Genomic DNA, 16543 nt, shown 5'->3' with positions numbered 1-16543 from the left:
CGTGGCAGTACATCGCCTACCACATTATTTCTCGTTATTTCCTTCAAATGGCCCTTTGTATTGGTTGATTGCCACGCCACCAACCCACTGTCTGCCTGAAGCAAATAACATAATGGGTGAGATCTCTCGGGACTCAGCAGCCCCCACACCGTTACTTCTCGGACTCTCATCCCGATAGCGGTTCTTAACACACATTAATTGATGCCACATTAACCGATCTAGGTACGCACACATTCTCAAATATCTTGGGGACACAATGGGTGGGATCTCTGTGAACTCAGCAGCCCCGACATCCATCCTCATCCCAATAGACGTAAAACGGTTCTCAACACACATTGAATAATGCCTCATTGTATTTCGCTCATGAGTATTTTTGTAAGCGCTACTCAACTTGCTATCCGGGTTAATATGATTTCCACCTTTCCCGTTCTCCTTAATCAGTCTCATTAGTCGATGAATATCTGTCACATCACCAATCTCGATATACACGTAGAGAGCTGCAAACCCTCCAAAAATAGGGCAGTCCGTTTGCGACAAACATTGAATATTCCCACTGACTCAATAGAAAGTAGCTACTTACCGTCCCGACCTTACTGCGGCTCAGAAAATATTAATGATGACGACGTGACGTGGTAATGAGGTGGTAATGACTTAGCCATCTTATCATTGGATAATCAGGCAGTGGGAATCGGTTAATGAGGCATCAATCAATGTGTGTTGAAAACGTCAATTGAGATGAGAGACCGAGAAGTGACAGTGTCGGGGCTGCTAAGTTCACAGAGGTCTTATCTATTATGTTATTTGTTTCTGGCAGACAATGGGTTGGTGATGTTCATCATTTTTAGATGAAAAGGACACGCTATAAGGTTCTCAAAAGAATAAAGGGAGAAAATAATATTTTGTTTCGATTTTATTTATTAAGAAGAGAGCTAAATCTTAAGGCGGGTTGGCATCTACAAGCATCAACAGTTTTATATAGAACGATATGAAAGAGGAGAAGAAATTTTTTTTTAACTTTAGCCCAACATTAAAATTTTCAATAATTATCACATCCTTGTGAGTCACAAGTTGTGATAAACATCATCAGTTTTGAACATTGATTCTGATGATGTTGAAAAATGAAAGCTTGTCGTTGTAATCAAACTTGATCTCAAAAAACTCTTGGTTATTGGGTATCCTAACACGGTGGGTCGAATTATCGATTTCTGTCGCACCTATGGCATCTAGCACTTTGGCTCGCATCGGATAAGACGGGTAAGATGAACTGCCCAGTCTTACACATTCGAGGACGGGTGACGTGATGAGAGTCTGAAATGGAATTTAAGTATGGCAAAGGGATGTACTAATATGAAAATAAAGCTTGGAAATAAAGTATTAGAAAATCTTTGCAATTTTCTGTCTTTATGAGCAAAATACAGCTTGCTGAAGTGGGAGGAGCCTATTAAGCATAATAACACACCTGAACAGTCCGTAGAAGCGAATTTGGCGAGCTATTGAAATGCTCCAATCGCAGATTAAACTTTGTGAAGTCCATCAATGTATCCAAAGGAAAAGCAGTCTTCGAGTGGCAATGCAGCGTCCGAATTTCTGCTCTCTTCCAGAGCTCCGTCTCCACAATCTTCTGAATCCTCTTTCTTTTCTCTCCTCTCGATCTCTGTCCAAACTTTCGATCTCTCATTTCAATCTCCACCTCCTCAATGTGCTCCGGGGCGATGTATGGCAAGATCATGGCTTCTTCATTGGAATAGTTTGTTACTATTTTCAACTTTTTTACTAAAACTTTTCCGGTCAGAGCCTTCAATTTGGGCTCAAGCTCTCCAAAATTATCCAATGACTTGTTCTCAATCATGATCTCATCCAGAACAGCTTTCTGATCTTTTAACGCCGTTGTCAAGTCATTTATTGCGAGTTCCCAGTGATTCGTGTTCTTCAGAATGTTTGCCCGATATCCTCTTGACACTTTACAATCTCCTTCTTGCACGTCTTCTTGATTCCAGCAATATGCGTTTGACATATAACGAATCGCGTAATTATCAAACTCTCTATTTGCTTCTTCATCTGGAGTACCGTACCAATTAATGTATCGATCTGGTCTGCGTGTTCCATCATCTAGCCAGAGTTGGCTGAAATCCGCTTCAAATCTGACTAGGATTTTTTTAAGAGGTGTAGGTGGCTTCATATCCATGATGATTCGGAAGCTTCGACACACTTTTCGGAAATTCATTCTGAAAAATAATTCATGATTTAATGGATTCCTTATAAGAAATTTACCTTTGACTCTTGGTGAAATCACTCGTAATTCTTTCTATTATCTCCAGTGGCATGTTCATCAGTGATCGGCATTTTGGGTCCTGGCTGGAATAGTTTTCTTGTTACTAAGCCTATAAATAGTTTGACCTATTATTACCTTCTATCGTAATCCATATCATACTCTCCTCTCAAAAACCTCATATACCAAAACTCAAAGTCCTGATAACTCATTGCATCCTCTCCAACTTTTCGAGCAAAATTCATATAGGCATGGAACGCAGGAAGCTGATCGATTGCTTCATAGAGAATGAGTGTACGGAAAACGTGAGGACTGTTTTGTAGAATATGGGTCATTCTGGAATGAAGAATGGGAAATGATGAAAAAATGAAATAGAAGAGAGGATGGATAGTTAATTATTGAGTGGTAATAGGGGGAGGGGGGATTGCTACGAGATGCACTTGCAAACACAAGTGCGGCAGAGTGCGGTTGCCTCGGGAAGCAATGGTAGGTTGGTGACGTGGGGCTAAACAAGACAGTGGGAATGTTTGTCGTAATGACGTGGCGGACGGAATACCGAGACGACCGAGATTATGGAAATTCTAGATGTGTGTGCGCAAGGGTGGATTAGTGACGTGGCAGAGGGGACCTCCAATATTTGTGGAGTTAGGGTAGATGGAAACAGAAATGATGAAGTGACGAACGGGGGGTAATCCGATGGTCAGTGGGTTCTAGAAGGTTTCTCCACAAACATTGGAGGCCCCATACATCATCATTAGTCGAGGACTATCTGTCACGTCACCAATCTCAATATATGTACGCCCACACACGTAGAATCTGCAAACCCTCAGAAAATCGGGCAGTCCATCTGCCCCATCATAATTTCTCGACGTCTCCATTTAATAGGCAACAAATGTCACTGTCAAACATTAAATATCTCAATTGGTGGAATAGACAATAGCTATTTGCCACTTCACCAATCTCTGTTTATGCACACATTATGAACCTTCAAGGCCTCCGAGACTCAAAGTGTCCGTTTGCCATGTCATGAGAATCTCCTAGGCCTAGAGGTCTTCCTCAAACAATCAATACATTAGCAACGATAATTCAATCGTAACCTTGCAAACGCGCTTTGTTGAGACTACATTTTGGTAATATTATTTGACGCCTAAATTGCAATTTTTTGATATTTTTGTTTTTTCAAAAAGTTGGCCTTTCTCGATAATATTTCTCCTTAAACTATTTCTTGACAAAGTTTTTCAGTTTAAACAAAACAATTTAGGTAAGAAATTTTTCTCAAAAGAGCGCGTTTGCATAGGTTCACTTTGAATTATCGTGATTAGCTACGCCTCTCTGCAAAAAATAATAAACAAGGTTTCTGTAGAATAATATTTTTATGTAATTCGGTAGATTTATTTTCCAGTTAAAAACAATTTTATAATTTTATAATGTCAGACATAATAAAGAATCATAACATCAAACATCGATTGCTGTCCCTCTCGCACACACTTCCACAATCACATAGGGATTAAACATGCCATCACCGTATACGTTCAACTCTGTCGACTCGTCGATTGAAATTGTTGCACATTTTCTGAATTCTATATGGCTGACAAAAATCATTACGCAACTACACACCTATCATTCAACATTGCCTTTCTGGCGTTCATTTTTGAATGAAGAAGATCAAACAGGGGTTCCACTGGTGAACTGTGATTTGCATCCAACCTGCTTCCAATCGGTCTATCGGTTCTTTTTGATACCTTGTTACAGTAGTCAGCAATCTCTTCACTGGACATCGATGACTCAATTATGATGGATTCACAATTCCATTCTGACACTATTTCTGTGTTGATTCTTTTATTGGCATAACTCGGAATCTCAACTGTTACGTGTTTCGCCATTTTGAGCTTAAATGTTTACTGTATTATTTATCGTTTTCAAACTTGCAACTTACAGTGTCTTCTCGAACTGTAGTATCTACAGCCACATATTCAATTGGAATATTTGTTGGGAACCATGCAGGGGTTCTGTCAACATACAATTCTTTGATAGCAATTGGAGCGCATTTCGAAATGAACTCTGGTGCTTTCTGAAAATTGTTATAGATTGAAATAAAAAAATAAACAAAATGCACTCACACTAATCAAAAATTCTTTGATGCGTGTCCCCTCTCTGCTGAAGTGATACAATACAAACTTCTCCACTGCTTGCTCCGGTCCCAAGTTGGTAAGCCAAGAAACACATTTCGCCCTCGTAGAATTGTATCTCATACTCATCTTACTTTCATAAATTTCGAAAAAACTCAATGAAAAAGAATCGATCATCATCATGATATTTTCTTGCGACATGGTTTCCAGTCTGACTATTTCGAGATGATAAGGCAAAATTTCTTCCATTTTTCTGATTGCAGGGCAAATGGCATAGAGATGTTTTCTGAAATAGATATTTACAGCTAAAAGTGGGCAATAAAAAACTGACCTCTTCCCAAAACTGATATACTCTAGGACTGCTTTGGAAGACTGATAAGCCAGTGGTTTGCTCTGAGACATTTTGGAAAATCTGAAACAGTGGAGGTCAGTAAAGGAAGAATAGAAAACTGAATATAAAAAAAACGGAAAGGGCTATCACTTTAGTTCTCAGCAAATAATGTCACGCCTGAATAGCCAATGATCATCTGTCATGGCTCAGTCATTATCACCTGCACAGAGATCTCACCCATCATGTTTTTTTATTTCTGGCAGACAGTGGGTTAGTGACGTGTCAACCCGTTTTGATTGCTGTCAGGTTTTTTGCATAGTGGTGCAGCTAATGTATTTCCTGTTTGAGGGAGACCTCTAGACCTATGAGATTCCCATGACGTGGCAAACGGACAATTTGTATCTTGGAGACCTTGAAGGTTCATATTATGTGCGTAAACCAAGAATCGTAACGTGGCAAGTAGCTATTGTGTATTGTGTAAATGGGGATATTCTGGTTGAGGGTCTTTTCTCGTCTAATTCGTCCATCTGTCACGTCATCATATCTCCATCCAATTAGCAGTAAAACCCATGGACAAACATTAAATATCCCCGCTGGCTCAGTAGACACTAGCTATTTGCCACGTCACCAATCTTCGTCTACGCACACAAGATCTTTCTGAATAGGCCAGCCCGTGTAGCAACCGCGACGCTCCACATCAACCGAACGGCAAAGATAAAAACAATTTGTACATAAAAATGTTTTATTGTAAAAAAGAATCAAGTATAGATTATAGGAAAACCTGTGAAAAATAGAATATCAAACAACTTGATCGAGTGCAGTCCCTCTCACACAGACTTCCACAACCACAAAAAAACGATTAACGGCAAAAAAACGATATACGTTCAATTCAGTCGACTCGTCGATTGAAATTGTTGCACATTTTCTGAATTCTGTATAGTTGACAAAAATCATGTTGACTTAACTACTCACCTGTCATTCAAGACTGTCTTTCTGGCATTCATTTCAGAATGAAGAATATCAATCAGGCGTTCCACTGGTGAACAGTGATTTGCCATCAACCTACTTCCAATGAGCCTATTGGTTCTTTTTGATACTTTGTTACAGTAGTCCGCGATCTCTTCACTTCGCATCAATGAATCAATTAGGATGGATTCACAATTCCATTCAGATACTATTTCTGTATTGATTTTTTCTGTGATATGTACCGGAATTTTCACTGTCACGTGCTTCGCCATTTTGAGCTTTAATTATGAATGGAAATTAAGATTATTTTCAAAACATGATACTTACAGTGTCTTCACGAAAGATAGTATCTACTTTTACTTGTTCAACTGGAATATTTGTTGGGAACCATGCATCGGTTCTTTTCACACTCAAGTTTTTGATAGCAATTGGAATGAATTTCGAAATGAACAAGGGTCCGGCCTGAAAATTGTTTTAGATTGAAATGAAAAAAACAGAGCACACTCACATTCAACTCAACATTCTTAATTCGTGTTCCCTTTCTGTTTAAATTATACAATGAAAATTTCTCCGCTGCCTGCTCGGGTCCCAAACTGGTAAGCTGATCAACACGTTTTACCGTCGAAAGATTATTTATAAGCATCTTATTTCCCTCATACTTCCAAAAACTAAATCCAAAAGAATCGATCACCATCATGATATCGTCTCGCCTCATACGTTCCAGCTTGACATATTCGAGGTGATAAGGCAAAATTTCTTCCATTTTTCTGATTGCGGGACAGATGGCATAGAAATGTTTTCTGAAATTGGTATTTAAAACTGAAATTGGGCTTATGCCTAAAAACAACTAACCTCTTTCCAAAACTGATATACTCAAGAACAGTTTTGGAAGACTGATAAGCCAGTGGTTTACATCGAGACATTTTGGAAAATCTGAAACAGTGGAAGTCAATGGAAAAAAAGAATAGCAAACAGAAAAAACGGAAAGAGAGCTATCACTTTAGTTCTTAGCAAATAATATCACGGACAAGATCTCGCTATTTCCTTCCAATGGTTCTCTGTGTTGGTTTATTGCCACATCAACGACCCACTGTCTGTCAGAAAAAATAACATTAGGGGTGTGATCTCTAGACAATAGCTACTCACCACTTCATCAACCTCAGCTGACGCACACAATATCTTTGGGAAACGGTCAGCCCGCGACGCTCCACACCAACCGAACAGCAATGATTAAGACAGTTTCCACCTAAAAAATGTTTATTAAAAAAACATTAAATATAAGTTATATGGAGACCAGTGAAAAATATGAACATCAAACAACTTGATCGATTGCAGTTCCTCTCGCATTGACATGAATCACAAAATTTAACCTATTCTCGTTAGAGTTGTAGATGTTGAGCTCTTTTGATACGTCAATTGGAACAGTTGCGCATTGCCTTAATTAGTTTTTTTAGTTGTCGCCTAGAATCTAACTACTCACTCTTCATTTAACACAGTTTTTGTCGCCTTCATTCTCGACTGGAGCAAATCGAACAACCGTTCTACTGGTGAACTGGTCATCTCGGAATTATACCACGCATTATATGTTGGGTAACGAAGTGAAGCTGTCAGCAAGCTTCCAATCGGTCTGTCCGTTCTTTTTAATACTTGGATACAGTAATCCGCGACCTCTTCCTTTGACATTGGTACATCAGTTTTGATGGATTCACAATTCCACTCTGCAATTACTTCCGTGTTGACTCCTATCGCACGAGGCCCCGGAATCAGTACTGTTACGTGTTTTGCCATTTTGAACTGAAATAGGCTTAACATTTTTAGAGTTTGATGAGCTCAAAACTTACAGTATCTTCTCTGATTGCACAGTCCGTTTTTACATTTTCAATTGGGCTAACTGTTGGGAACCATGAAGATTCAGAAGCTTTTCTGACAGTCAAGTTTTTGATAGCAATCGGAACGCAGTTCACAATGAAAGCCGGTCCGGGCTGGAAAATGGGAAAGAACAAGTTCAAACCAAAAAAACGAAACAAACTCACACCCATGTCTAAACGCTTGATATGAGTCCCCTTTCTACTTAAATTATACAATGCGAACTTCTCAGCTGCATCTTCCAGTGGGACTTGTATAACACGATCGATAGTTTTCCCAGTTGACAAGTTTGTCATACTCATCATACATCCATTACTCTCAAAAAAACTGATTCTAAATGAAAGGAATTTTACAACGAAATGATTTTGAAAGTGGATAAAAAATCCAACCGATTCCAGATGATACGGTATTTTCTCTTCTATTTTTCTAATTGCTGGACACTTGGCATATAGGTAGTTGTTTTCTGCAAGAAGTTCAAAACTTGAAATGATTTTGCTCATGAAAAATATTACCGTTTGTCAAAGCTGACAAACTCCAAGACAGCAACTGTAGACAGGTAGGTCAGGGGGTTGTCTCGAGGCATTTTTAAGAGTCTGAAAAAGTGCAAATTGGGCATAAGATTTAATGAAACTACTAAAGCAAAGAAGAGTGAAAAATAATGATCCCAGCAAATAAAATAGTGGAAAACACCACTGTGTGTCCTGCAGCCAATCTGACTGGTCTTTTTCCAATTAGGCAAAAAAGGGACTACCACAAACATTGGAGGTCCCATCCGTCTCATTTATGTTTGGCTACCTACCACGTCACCAATATCAGTGTACGCACACAGTTGCCACGTCATATCTGGGAATCTCTAAGGCCTAGAGGTCTTCCTCAAACAATGAATACATTAGCTGCGCCGCTCTACGAGAAAATAATAAACACGGTTTCTGTAGAATAATAGTTTTTATGTGATTCGGTAGATTTGATTTTCCAGTTAAACACAATATTATACTTTTATAAAATGCAAAGATAGTGAAAATAAGAATATCAAACTTGATCGACTGCAGTTCCACTCGCACACACTTCCACAACCACAGAGTAACTACCAATGTTACAACCATATACGTTCAACTCAGTCGACTCGTCGATTGAAATTGTTGCACATTTTCTGAATTCTATATGGCTGAGCAAAAATCGGGATTTTTGCGAGTACCGTCTCGCGAGGCGACACTCTATACCCTACTACTCACCTGCCATTCAACACTGTTTTTCTGGCATTCATATTAGAATGGAGAATTTCAAACAAGAATTCCACTGGTGAATTGTGGTTTACCCTCAATGTACTTCCAATCGGTCTATCTGTTCTTTTTGATACTTTGTTACAGTAGTCCGCAACCTCTTCACTCTTCATCCACGACTCAATTCGGATCGATTTACAATTCCATTCTGATACTATTCCTGTGTTGATTCTTTCTGTGATACGCCCCGGAATTTCCACAGTCACGTGTTTCGCCATTTTCAGCTAAAATTATAACTAAAAGTTATTATTATTTTAAAAACTTAAAACTTGCAGTGTCTTCTCGAACTGCAGTATCTACTTCCACATTTTCAACTGGAACATTTGTGGGAAACCATTCAGAGGTTGCTTTCACAATCAAGTTTTTGATATCAATTGGAATGCATTTCTTAATGAACTCTGGTCCGGTCTGAAGATTGTTATGGATTGAAATGAAGAAAAACGAAACACACTCACAATCAAGTCAACTGTTTTAATGCGTGTCCCTTCTCTGCTTAAATTATACAATACAAATTTCTCCACTGCCTTCTTGGGTTCCAAACAGGTAAGTCGTATCCGTCGAAGCGCAGCCGTCGAAAGGTTTATCATAATTATACAATTTCCCTCATACTCCCCAAAACAAAATTTAAAAGAATCCACAATCAAGAAGAAACAATCTGCAATACTAAACAGCTCAACTAATTCGAGATGATAAGGCAAAATTTTTTCCATTTTTCTGATTGCTGGGCATATGGCATAGAAATGCTTCCTGAAATAGAAAATAACAACTCCAATTGGGCCAAAAAACTGACCTCTTTCCAAAACTGATATGCTCGAGAACTGCTTTCGAAGACTGATAAGCAAGTGGTTTGCTTCGAGACATTTTGGAAAATCTGAAACAGTGGAAGTCAGTAAAGAACGAATAGAAAAGAAAATATAAAAAAACGGAGAGGGAGGTATGACTTCAGTTTTCAACAAATAATGAGGCAGACAGGCAAACAAGCAGTCTTGGCAGTATATCGCCTACCACATTATTCCTCGTTATTTCCTTCCAATGGCCCTCTGTGCTGGTTGATTGCCACGTCACCAACCCACTGTCTGCCAGAAGCAAATAACATAATGGGCGGGATCTCTGTGCACTCAGCAGCCCCGACACCGTCATTTCTCGGTCTCTCATCCAAATAGAGGTTCTCAACACACATTGATTGATTCCTCATTATCCAATTGCTATCTCGGACAAGCAACCAATTCAGCTATGCCCATACATTCTTAAATAACGTGGATGCATAACTGTGATGGAAAACAACCGCTTGGCATGGCTGTTTAAAAATAGATTATGGCTTGTCATTTTTTTTTCTAAGTAAATGAAGTTAGGAGGAAATCAACAATGTTCTTATTTTTCATTTCTAACATTTCTAGTTGACCTGGCTGACTTCTGAATTTTTACCGACCCGACTCTACTGCGGTTCAGGAAAATAGTGATGATGGCGATGTGACGTGGTAATGAAGTGGTAATGACTCAGTCATCACAATCTGGCAGTGGGAATTTTTTATGTTTGTTGAGGGCTCTTCTTCATTTTTTGGTAGGCGACTGTCGAGCCCGCAAATATCTTGTCCGCCACATTATTTGCTGAAGTGATAGATCTTTTTCCTTATTTTGTTTTCTATTCTTTCTTTACCGACTTCGAATGTTTCAGAGTTTCCAAAATGTCTCGAAGCAAACCACTTACTTATCAGTCTGCCAAAGCAGTCCTAGAGTATATCAGTTTTGGAAAGAGGTAAGTTGTTCTCACGCATAAGCTGAATTTCTGTTGTAAATACCACTTTCAGGAAATGTTTCTACGCCATGTGCCCAGCAATCAGAAAAATGGAAGAAATTTTGCCTTATCATCTCAAATTAGTCAAGCTGTTTAGTATGGCGCAAGATGATATCCTCATGTATATTGATTCTTTTCAATTTCATTTTGAAAAGTGTGAGGGAAATCAGATGCGTATGGTAAACCGTGCAACGAAAACAGATGTTGACCGGCTCACCTGTTTGGGACCCGAGCAGGCAGCGGAGAAATTTTTATTGTATAATTTAAGCAGAGAGGGGACACGCATTAAAACAGTTAAATTGATTGTGAGTGTGTTTTTTTTCTCCATTTGAATCCAAAACAATTTTCAGGATGCACCAGAGTTCATTTCGAAATGCATTCCAATTGCAATCAAAAACTTGGATGTGTTCAGAACAGCTTTCACAGCAAGGTTCCCAACAAATATTTCAATTGAAAATGTGGAAATAGATACTACAGTTAGAGAAGACATTGTAAGTTACAACCTTCGTAAATGATCAAAAATACAGTCATGATTTAAGCTAAAAATGGCAAAACATGTAATAATTCCTGTACATGTCAAAGGAAGAATCAACACAGAAATAGTATCTGAATGGAATTGCGAATCCATCCGAATTGAATCATCGATGTACTATACAGAGATTGCGGACTACTGTAACAAAGTGTCGAAAAGAACAGATAGACCAATTGGAAGTAGGTTGATGGCAAGACACAGTGTACCCATGGAGTTGTTTGATGTGCTTGATATTCTTCATTCTGAAATGAACGCCAGAAAGACAATGTTAAATGGCAGGTGAGTAGTTGGGTAATGATTTCTGTCAGTCATATAGAATTCAGAGAATGTGCAACAATTTCAATCGACGAGTCGACTGAGTTGAACGTATACGGATTGACCAATGATGATCACTATGTGGTTGTGGAAGTCTGTGCAAGAGGGAGTGCAATCGATCAAGATGTTTGATATTCTCACGTTTCACAATCTCTGAATTTCTTTTAATTATAATGATATTTTTAACTGGAAAATCAAATCTTCTAAATCACATAAATTATTGGGTTTTTTTTGCAGAGCTGCGCAGCTAATTTTGTTTGAGGGATGACCTCTAGGCCTAGGAAATTCCCAGATTAGACGTGGCATGCAGACACATTAAGTCTCGGAGTCCTGGAAGGTTCATAATGTGTGCGTAAACAAAGATTGGTGACGTGGCAAATAGCTACTGTGTATTGTGTCAATGGGGATATTTAATGCTGGATGAGGGTATTTTCTCGTCTAATTCATCCATCTGTCACGTCATTATCTCTCCATCCAATTAGCAGTAAAACCCATCGACAAACATTAAATATCCCCGCTGACTCAGTAGACATTAGCTATTTGCCACGTCACCAATCTTCGTCTACAGTCATGGAGAGTCAATCTGTCACGTCTTTATCTCTCGACGTTTCCATCCAAACAGGCAATAAAACCCATCGACAAACATTAAATTTTCTCCCTGCCCCAGTAGACAATAGCCACCTAATAATTCAGACTTGCAACGGGCCGGGCCGGGCCGGGCCGGAATGAAAATTTCCAGGGCCCGGCCCGGCCCGGCCCGGCCCGGCCCGGTGGGCCCGGAAGTTCAGTACTGAAAAAAATTCAAATATTTGTTTTCGAAAATTTTCCGATTTTTTTGAAAAATATTTCTTAAGAACAATTTTTTGTAGGTTTCGAAGGGTTTTGAAAAATATACTTGAGGAAAAATATGAAAAATTTTCAGAAAATAAATTTTTGGACAAAAATTTATAGTGAAAAAAGTTCAAAAATTCAAATCCGGGCCGGCCGGGCCGGGCCGGGCCGGAGCTTTCTCGGAATCTTGCAAGTCTGTAATAATTTAATCAACCTTAGCTATCGCACACAAGATTTTTGGGAGACGTGACGCAACCGCGACGCTTCACATCAATCGAACAACAATGATAGAGTCAGTTTCTACAGAAAAAAGTTTTATCATGAAAAAAGAATCAAGTATAGATAATAGGGAAATCAATGAAAAATGAGAATATCAAACAACTTGATCGATTGCAGTTCCTCTGACACACACTTCCACAATCACATAGCGATCATCATCGGTCGATCCGTATACGTTCAACTCTGTCGACTCGACGATTGAAATTGCTGCACATGTTCTGAATTGTGTATAGTTGACAGAAATCATAACCCAACTACTCACCTGTTATTCAACACTGTTTTTCTGGCATTCATATTAGAATGAAGAATTTCGAACAAGAATTCCACTGGTGAATTGTGATTTGCATCCAACCTGCTTCCAATCGGTCTATCTGTTCTTTTCGATACTTTGTTACAGTAGTCCGCTATCTCTTCACTCCGCATCGATGAATCAATTTGGATGGATTCACAATTCCATTCTGATACTATTTCTGTGTTGATTCTTTCTGCTACACGCTCCGGAAGTCTCACTGTTACATGTTTTGCCATTTTCAGCTTAAATTATAACTGTATTTTTTATCTTTTTCAAAACTTGCAACTTACAGTGTCTTCTCGAACTATAGTATCTACAGCTACATTTTCAATTGGAATATTTGTTGGGAACCATGCAGTGGTTCTGTTCACACGCAAATTCTTGATAGCAATTGGAACGCATTTCGAAATGAACTCTGGTCCGACCTGAAAATTGTTCGGGATTGAAATGAGAAAAAAACAAAATGCACTCACACTGATCGCAACATTCTTGATGCGTGTCCCCTCTCTGCTCAAATTATACAATACAAATTTCTCCGCTGCCTGCTCCGGTCCCAAACTGGTAAGCCAATAAACACGTTTCTTCGTCGAACAAGTTTTTCTCATACTCATGTTATTTTCCTGACCATCCATCAAAAAACTCAATGAAAAAGAATCGATCATCATCGCGATATAATCTCGCTCCTTGTTACTATCCAGCTCGACTAATTTTAGGTGATAGGGCAAAATTTCTTCCATTTTTCTGATTGCTGGGCACATGGCGTAGAGATGTTTTCTGAAATAGATATTTACAACTGAAATTTGGAAAAAATACTTACCTCTTTCCAAAGCTGATATACTCTAAGACGGCTTTGGAAGGCTGATAAGCCAGTGGTTTGAATCGAGACATTTTGGAAAATCTGAAACAGTGGAGGTCAGTAACGAACGAATAGAAAACTGAATTTAAAAAAAACGGAAAGGTCTTTCACTTCAGTTCTTAGCAAATAATGTGGCGGGCAAGATCTTTTTTCCTTCCAATGGCCCTCTGTGTTGGTTGATTGCCACGTCACCAACCCACTGTCTGCCAGAAGCAAATAACATAATGGGTGAGATCTCTGTGGACTCTGCAGCCCCGACACCGTCACTTCTCTCATAGCATTGGACGTAAAACGGTTCTCAACACACATTGATTGATTCCTCATTAACCGATTGCTATCTGCCAAGCAACCAATTCAGCTATGCGCACACATTATCAAATAACGTGGCTGCATAACTGTGATGGAAAACAACCGCTTAGCATGGCTGTTTAAAATAGATTATGGCTTGTCACTTTTTTTCCTATGTAAATGAAGTTAGGAGAAAATTAACAATAGACTTATTTCTCATTTCTAACATTTCTAATTGGCCAAGCTGACTTGTGAACTTTTTCGGACCCGACTCTACTGCGGTTCAGGAAAATACTGATCATGGCGATGTGACGTGGTAATAAGGTGGTAATGACTCAGTCATCACAATCTGGATGTGGGAACATTTTATGTTTGTTGAGGGCTCTTTTTCGTTTTTTGGTAGGCGACGGATTGCCGGGACTGATATTGTCCGCAGTTGCCGGTGGCAAGGTACCCTCATAACCCTGTAGTTCTCCGAGTCCTCACAATAAATACGTAACGACACTCCGCCAAAGCCTCACGCGCCTACCGTAACCTCAGCGCGTCAGTTCACGTGGACACGTGTACTCCACGTGGCAACAAGTAGTTTCCTGAAGTCGGTTGGCTTTCAGAGTTAGTTCTAGTTTTAGCGTTGGTTGTTTTGTAAGTTTATCGCTCTCTTTATTTATTTTCTTGCAATAAAGTAAATTTATTGTAAGAAATTGTGTATTTGTCGTCATATTGTATCAGGACCCTATCACCCCGTATTCGTACGCGGGCAACTTGGGGGCCGAACCGGTTATTCGTGTTTCTTAGTGAATCTTTGAATTTATTGTTTGGGCGAGTATAAAACCCAGGCGATTTCGAAGTTTTGCGGAAAAATAAGAATTTTTGGTAAAATTTGGATAAATTTTACGGAAATTTGTGAATAATTTTCGTCGATTGGATAATCAACGAATTGTAAACAGTTTTTGGATAAAAACTTTGTTTACGGACGACAACGCAGAAGATGAGCGACAAAACATCGTCGAAGCAGTCAACGTTGAAAGTGGACGACGATCGGATGATTGTTGTGGAAACTCAAATGAGCGTGAAGGAGAGAAGAAAGAAAGTGAAGAAGTTCACTAAACTTATCGCTAGCAGCGTCAAAGTGGAGGACGAAACAAGGTTGCAACTCGGGGAGTGGACAGCAAAATGCAGCGAACAGGAGGCGGATGCGATTCTGGAGCCGATGAGAATTTTCAACAGAGAGTTGTTGGAAAAGTTCGAAGAAATCGGAGGAGATGAATGGCCGCGATCGGTGATTCGAGTTATGAGAGAATTCAAGCTCGAATCGGTGGAAGAGTTGAGAGAGGCGTGTGCGAAAGCAGCGGAAAGTGAGGAAGCGGAATGGTCCGTGGGAAAAGTAAATCTGGAATTGCAGAAAGTGCAATATGAGAAGAACTTGTTGACGGAGTGCTGGAATGAAGAAAAGGAGATGCTCGGGGAGCAAATCCGGAGAATCCAGAGAGAAAAGGAGGTGGCTGAGGCGCAGGTCAGTAGGCTGGAGAAAGCGCTGAAACAACTGAGGAAGACGCAGGAGCTGGAGGAACGCAAGCCGAAGGGCTTGTGGGATGAAGTCCAGGGAAGCAGAAGCTGGTACGAGAAGGTGGTAAATTGGGACTCCGAGAGCACCAATAAGGGAAGCAGGAAGAAAGGAGGAGAAGACGCGTTTAGCAGGAAAACGTTGAGTCGGACAGGAAGTAGCGAAGTAAACGAAATGGTGCAATGTATGAACAGGATGTTGAAGTCTTCAGCGTTGCCGGAGCCAAAAACGTTTGATGGAACAGGCGAGTTCAAGGAGTTCAAACGGGCATTCTTGTTGAAGTACAACCATGTGACGGAGAGTGATGATGAGCTGGTCGCAATCTTGGAGGAAAAGTTTTTGAAAGGGGCGGCCAAGTCACTGTTCAAAACGTTGCCAAAAAGATACGAAAGATCAATACAGTCGCTGTTCGAAGAGTTTGAACACAAGCTTAGAAAGCGACAAGGAGATAGCAAGATCGAAGCGCTGAACGAGTTTGAAGGGCTGGAGAAGAGGTCGGACCAGAAGATGTGGGAGTATCTCGTGGAGGTAGAGAAGTGGTCAAGGATGGCGTTCCCGGAGGTGAAGCAGGAGACGTTGTCTCAGATGAGAACAACAAAGCTGATGAAAGCGGCACGCGCAGATGAGACGTTGCACAAAATGCTCATAATGAAGCGTTTCGAGTTATCGTTGGAAGAACAGTACGATCATCTGAAAGATATCGTGCTGCAACAAGAAAACGAACAGCGTCGTGGAAATTGCCAGAAGAGTCCATATTCTGAAGGCTGGAAGGAACGTCCAAAAGCTGAAAATGACGGCGAGAAAGATGTGGCGGAAAAAGAAAGTGGGGAAAACCGGTACTGGATGGAGCAGAAATGTTTTTCGTGTGGAGGTGTGGGACACCTAGCGCGTCAATGCCCATCGAAGCCAGTGCAAAGTGTGGAAGTAAGAGGAAAAGGATAAGGTGTAGG

At 40.0% G+C, this 16543-nt stretch overlaps 8 protein-coding genes across 8 annotated transcripts; 2 read left to right on the top strand and 6 right to left on the bottom strand.

Annotated features, from left to right (window-relative positions):
• Positions 1-24: 24 nt before the first annotated feature.
• Positions 25-2604, bottom strand: GCK72_020915 (uncharacterized protein; the record flags this gene model as incomplete). Its single annotated transcript, XM_053733883.1, has 6 exons — positions 25-95; positions 156-497; positions 1215-1308; positions 1460-2225; positions 2272-2355; positions 2408-2604. 6 exons carry the CDS (start codon positions 2602-2604, stop codon positions 25-27), a joined length of 1554 nt encoding a protein of 517 aa, XP_053582796.1.
• Positions 2605-3724: 1120 nt separating this feature from the next.
• On the bottom strand, positions 3725-4800 carry GCK72_020914 (uncharacterized protein; the record flags this gene model as incomplete). Its single annotated transcript, XM_053733882.1, has 5 exons — positions 3725-3842; positions 3887-4158; positions 4206-4340; positions 4390-4684; positions 4730-4800. 5 exons carry the CDS (start codon positions 4798-4800, stop codon positions 3725-3727), a joined length of 891 nt encoding a protein of 296 aa, XP_053582795.1.
• Positions 4801-5527: 727 nt separating this feature from the next.
• On the bottom strand, positions 5528-6618 carry GCK72_020913 (uncharacterized protein; the record flags this gene model as incomplete). The annotated part of the gene is made up of 5 exons (XM_053733881.1): positions 5528-5654; positions 5702-5973; positions 6023-6157; positions 6204-6495; positions 6548-6618. The coding sequence occupies 5 exons, from the start codon at positions 6616-6618 to the stop codon at positions 5528-5530; spliced, it is 897 nt and encodes a 298-aa protein (XP_053582794.1).
• Positions 6619-7007: 389 nt separating this feature from the next.
• GCK72_020912 (uncharacterized protein) lies at positions 7008-8144 on the bottom strand (the record flags this gene model as incomplete). Its single annotated transcript, XM_053733880.1, has 5 exons — positions 7008-7131; positions 7176-7489; positions 7537-7677; positions 7729-7894; positions 8074-8144. 5 exons carry the CDS (start codon positions 8142-8144, stop codon positions 7008-7010), a joined length of 816 nt encoding a protein of 271 aa, XP_053582793.1.
• Positions 8145-8590: 446 nt separating this feature from the next.
• GCK72_020911 (uncharacterized protein) lies at positions 8591-9702 on the bottom strand (the record flags this gene model as incomplete). The annotated part of the gene is made up of 5 exons (XM_053733879.1): positions 8591-8711; positions 8794-9065; positions 9142-9249; positions 9297-9588; positions 9632-9702. 5 exons carry the CDS (start codon positions 9700-9702, stop codon positions 8591-8593), a joined length of 864 nt encoding a protein of 287 aa, XP_053582792.1.
• An 824-nt stretch (positions 9703-10526) lies between these two features.
• Positions 10527-11615, top strand: GCK72_020910 (uncharacterized protein; the record flags this gene model as incomplete). Its single annotated transcript, XM_053733878.1, has 5 exons — positions 10527-10597; positions 10650-10941; positions 10987-11127; positions 11176-11447; positions 11492-11615. The coding sequence occupies 5 exons, from the start codon at positions 10527-10529 to the stop codon at positions 11613-11615; spliced, it is 900 nt and encodes a 299-aa protein (XP_053582791.1).
• A 1072-nt stretch (positions 11616-12687) lies between these two features.
• On the bottom strand, positions 12688-13773 carry GCK72_020909 (uncharacterized protein; the record flags this gene model as incomplete). The annotated part of the gene is made up of 5 exons (XM_053733877.1): positions 12688-12811; positions 12856-13127; positions 13176-13310; positions 13359-13659; positions 13703-13773. 5 exons carry the CDS (start codon positions 13771-13773, stop codon positions 12688-12690), a joined length of 903 nt encoding a protein of 300 aa, XP_053582790.1.
• Positions 13774-15017: 1244 nt separating this feature from the next.
• On the top strand, positions 15018-15873 carry GCK72_020908 (uncharacterized protein; the record flags this gene model as incomplete). Its single annotated transcript, XM_053733876.1, has 2 exons — positions 15018-15758; positions 15805-15873. 2 exons carry the CDS (start codon positions 15018-15020, stop codon positions 15871-15873), a joined length of 810 nt encoding a protein of 269 aa, XP_053582789.1.
• Positions 15874-16543: the final 670 nt, after the last annotated feature.

This window comes from Caenorhabditis remanei, chromosome V (assembly GCF_010183535.1).
Source record: "Caenorhabditis remanei strain PX506 chromosome V, whole genome shotgun sequence".
Taxonomy (NCBI): Eukaryota; Metazoa; Nematoda; class Chromadorea; order Rhabditida; family Rhabditidae; genus Caenorhabditis; species Caenorhabditis remanei.
This window is presented reverse-complemented; position numbering and strand designations above follow the sequence as displayed.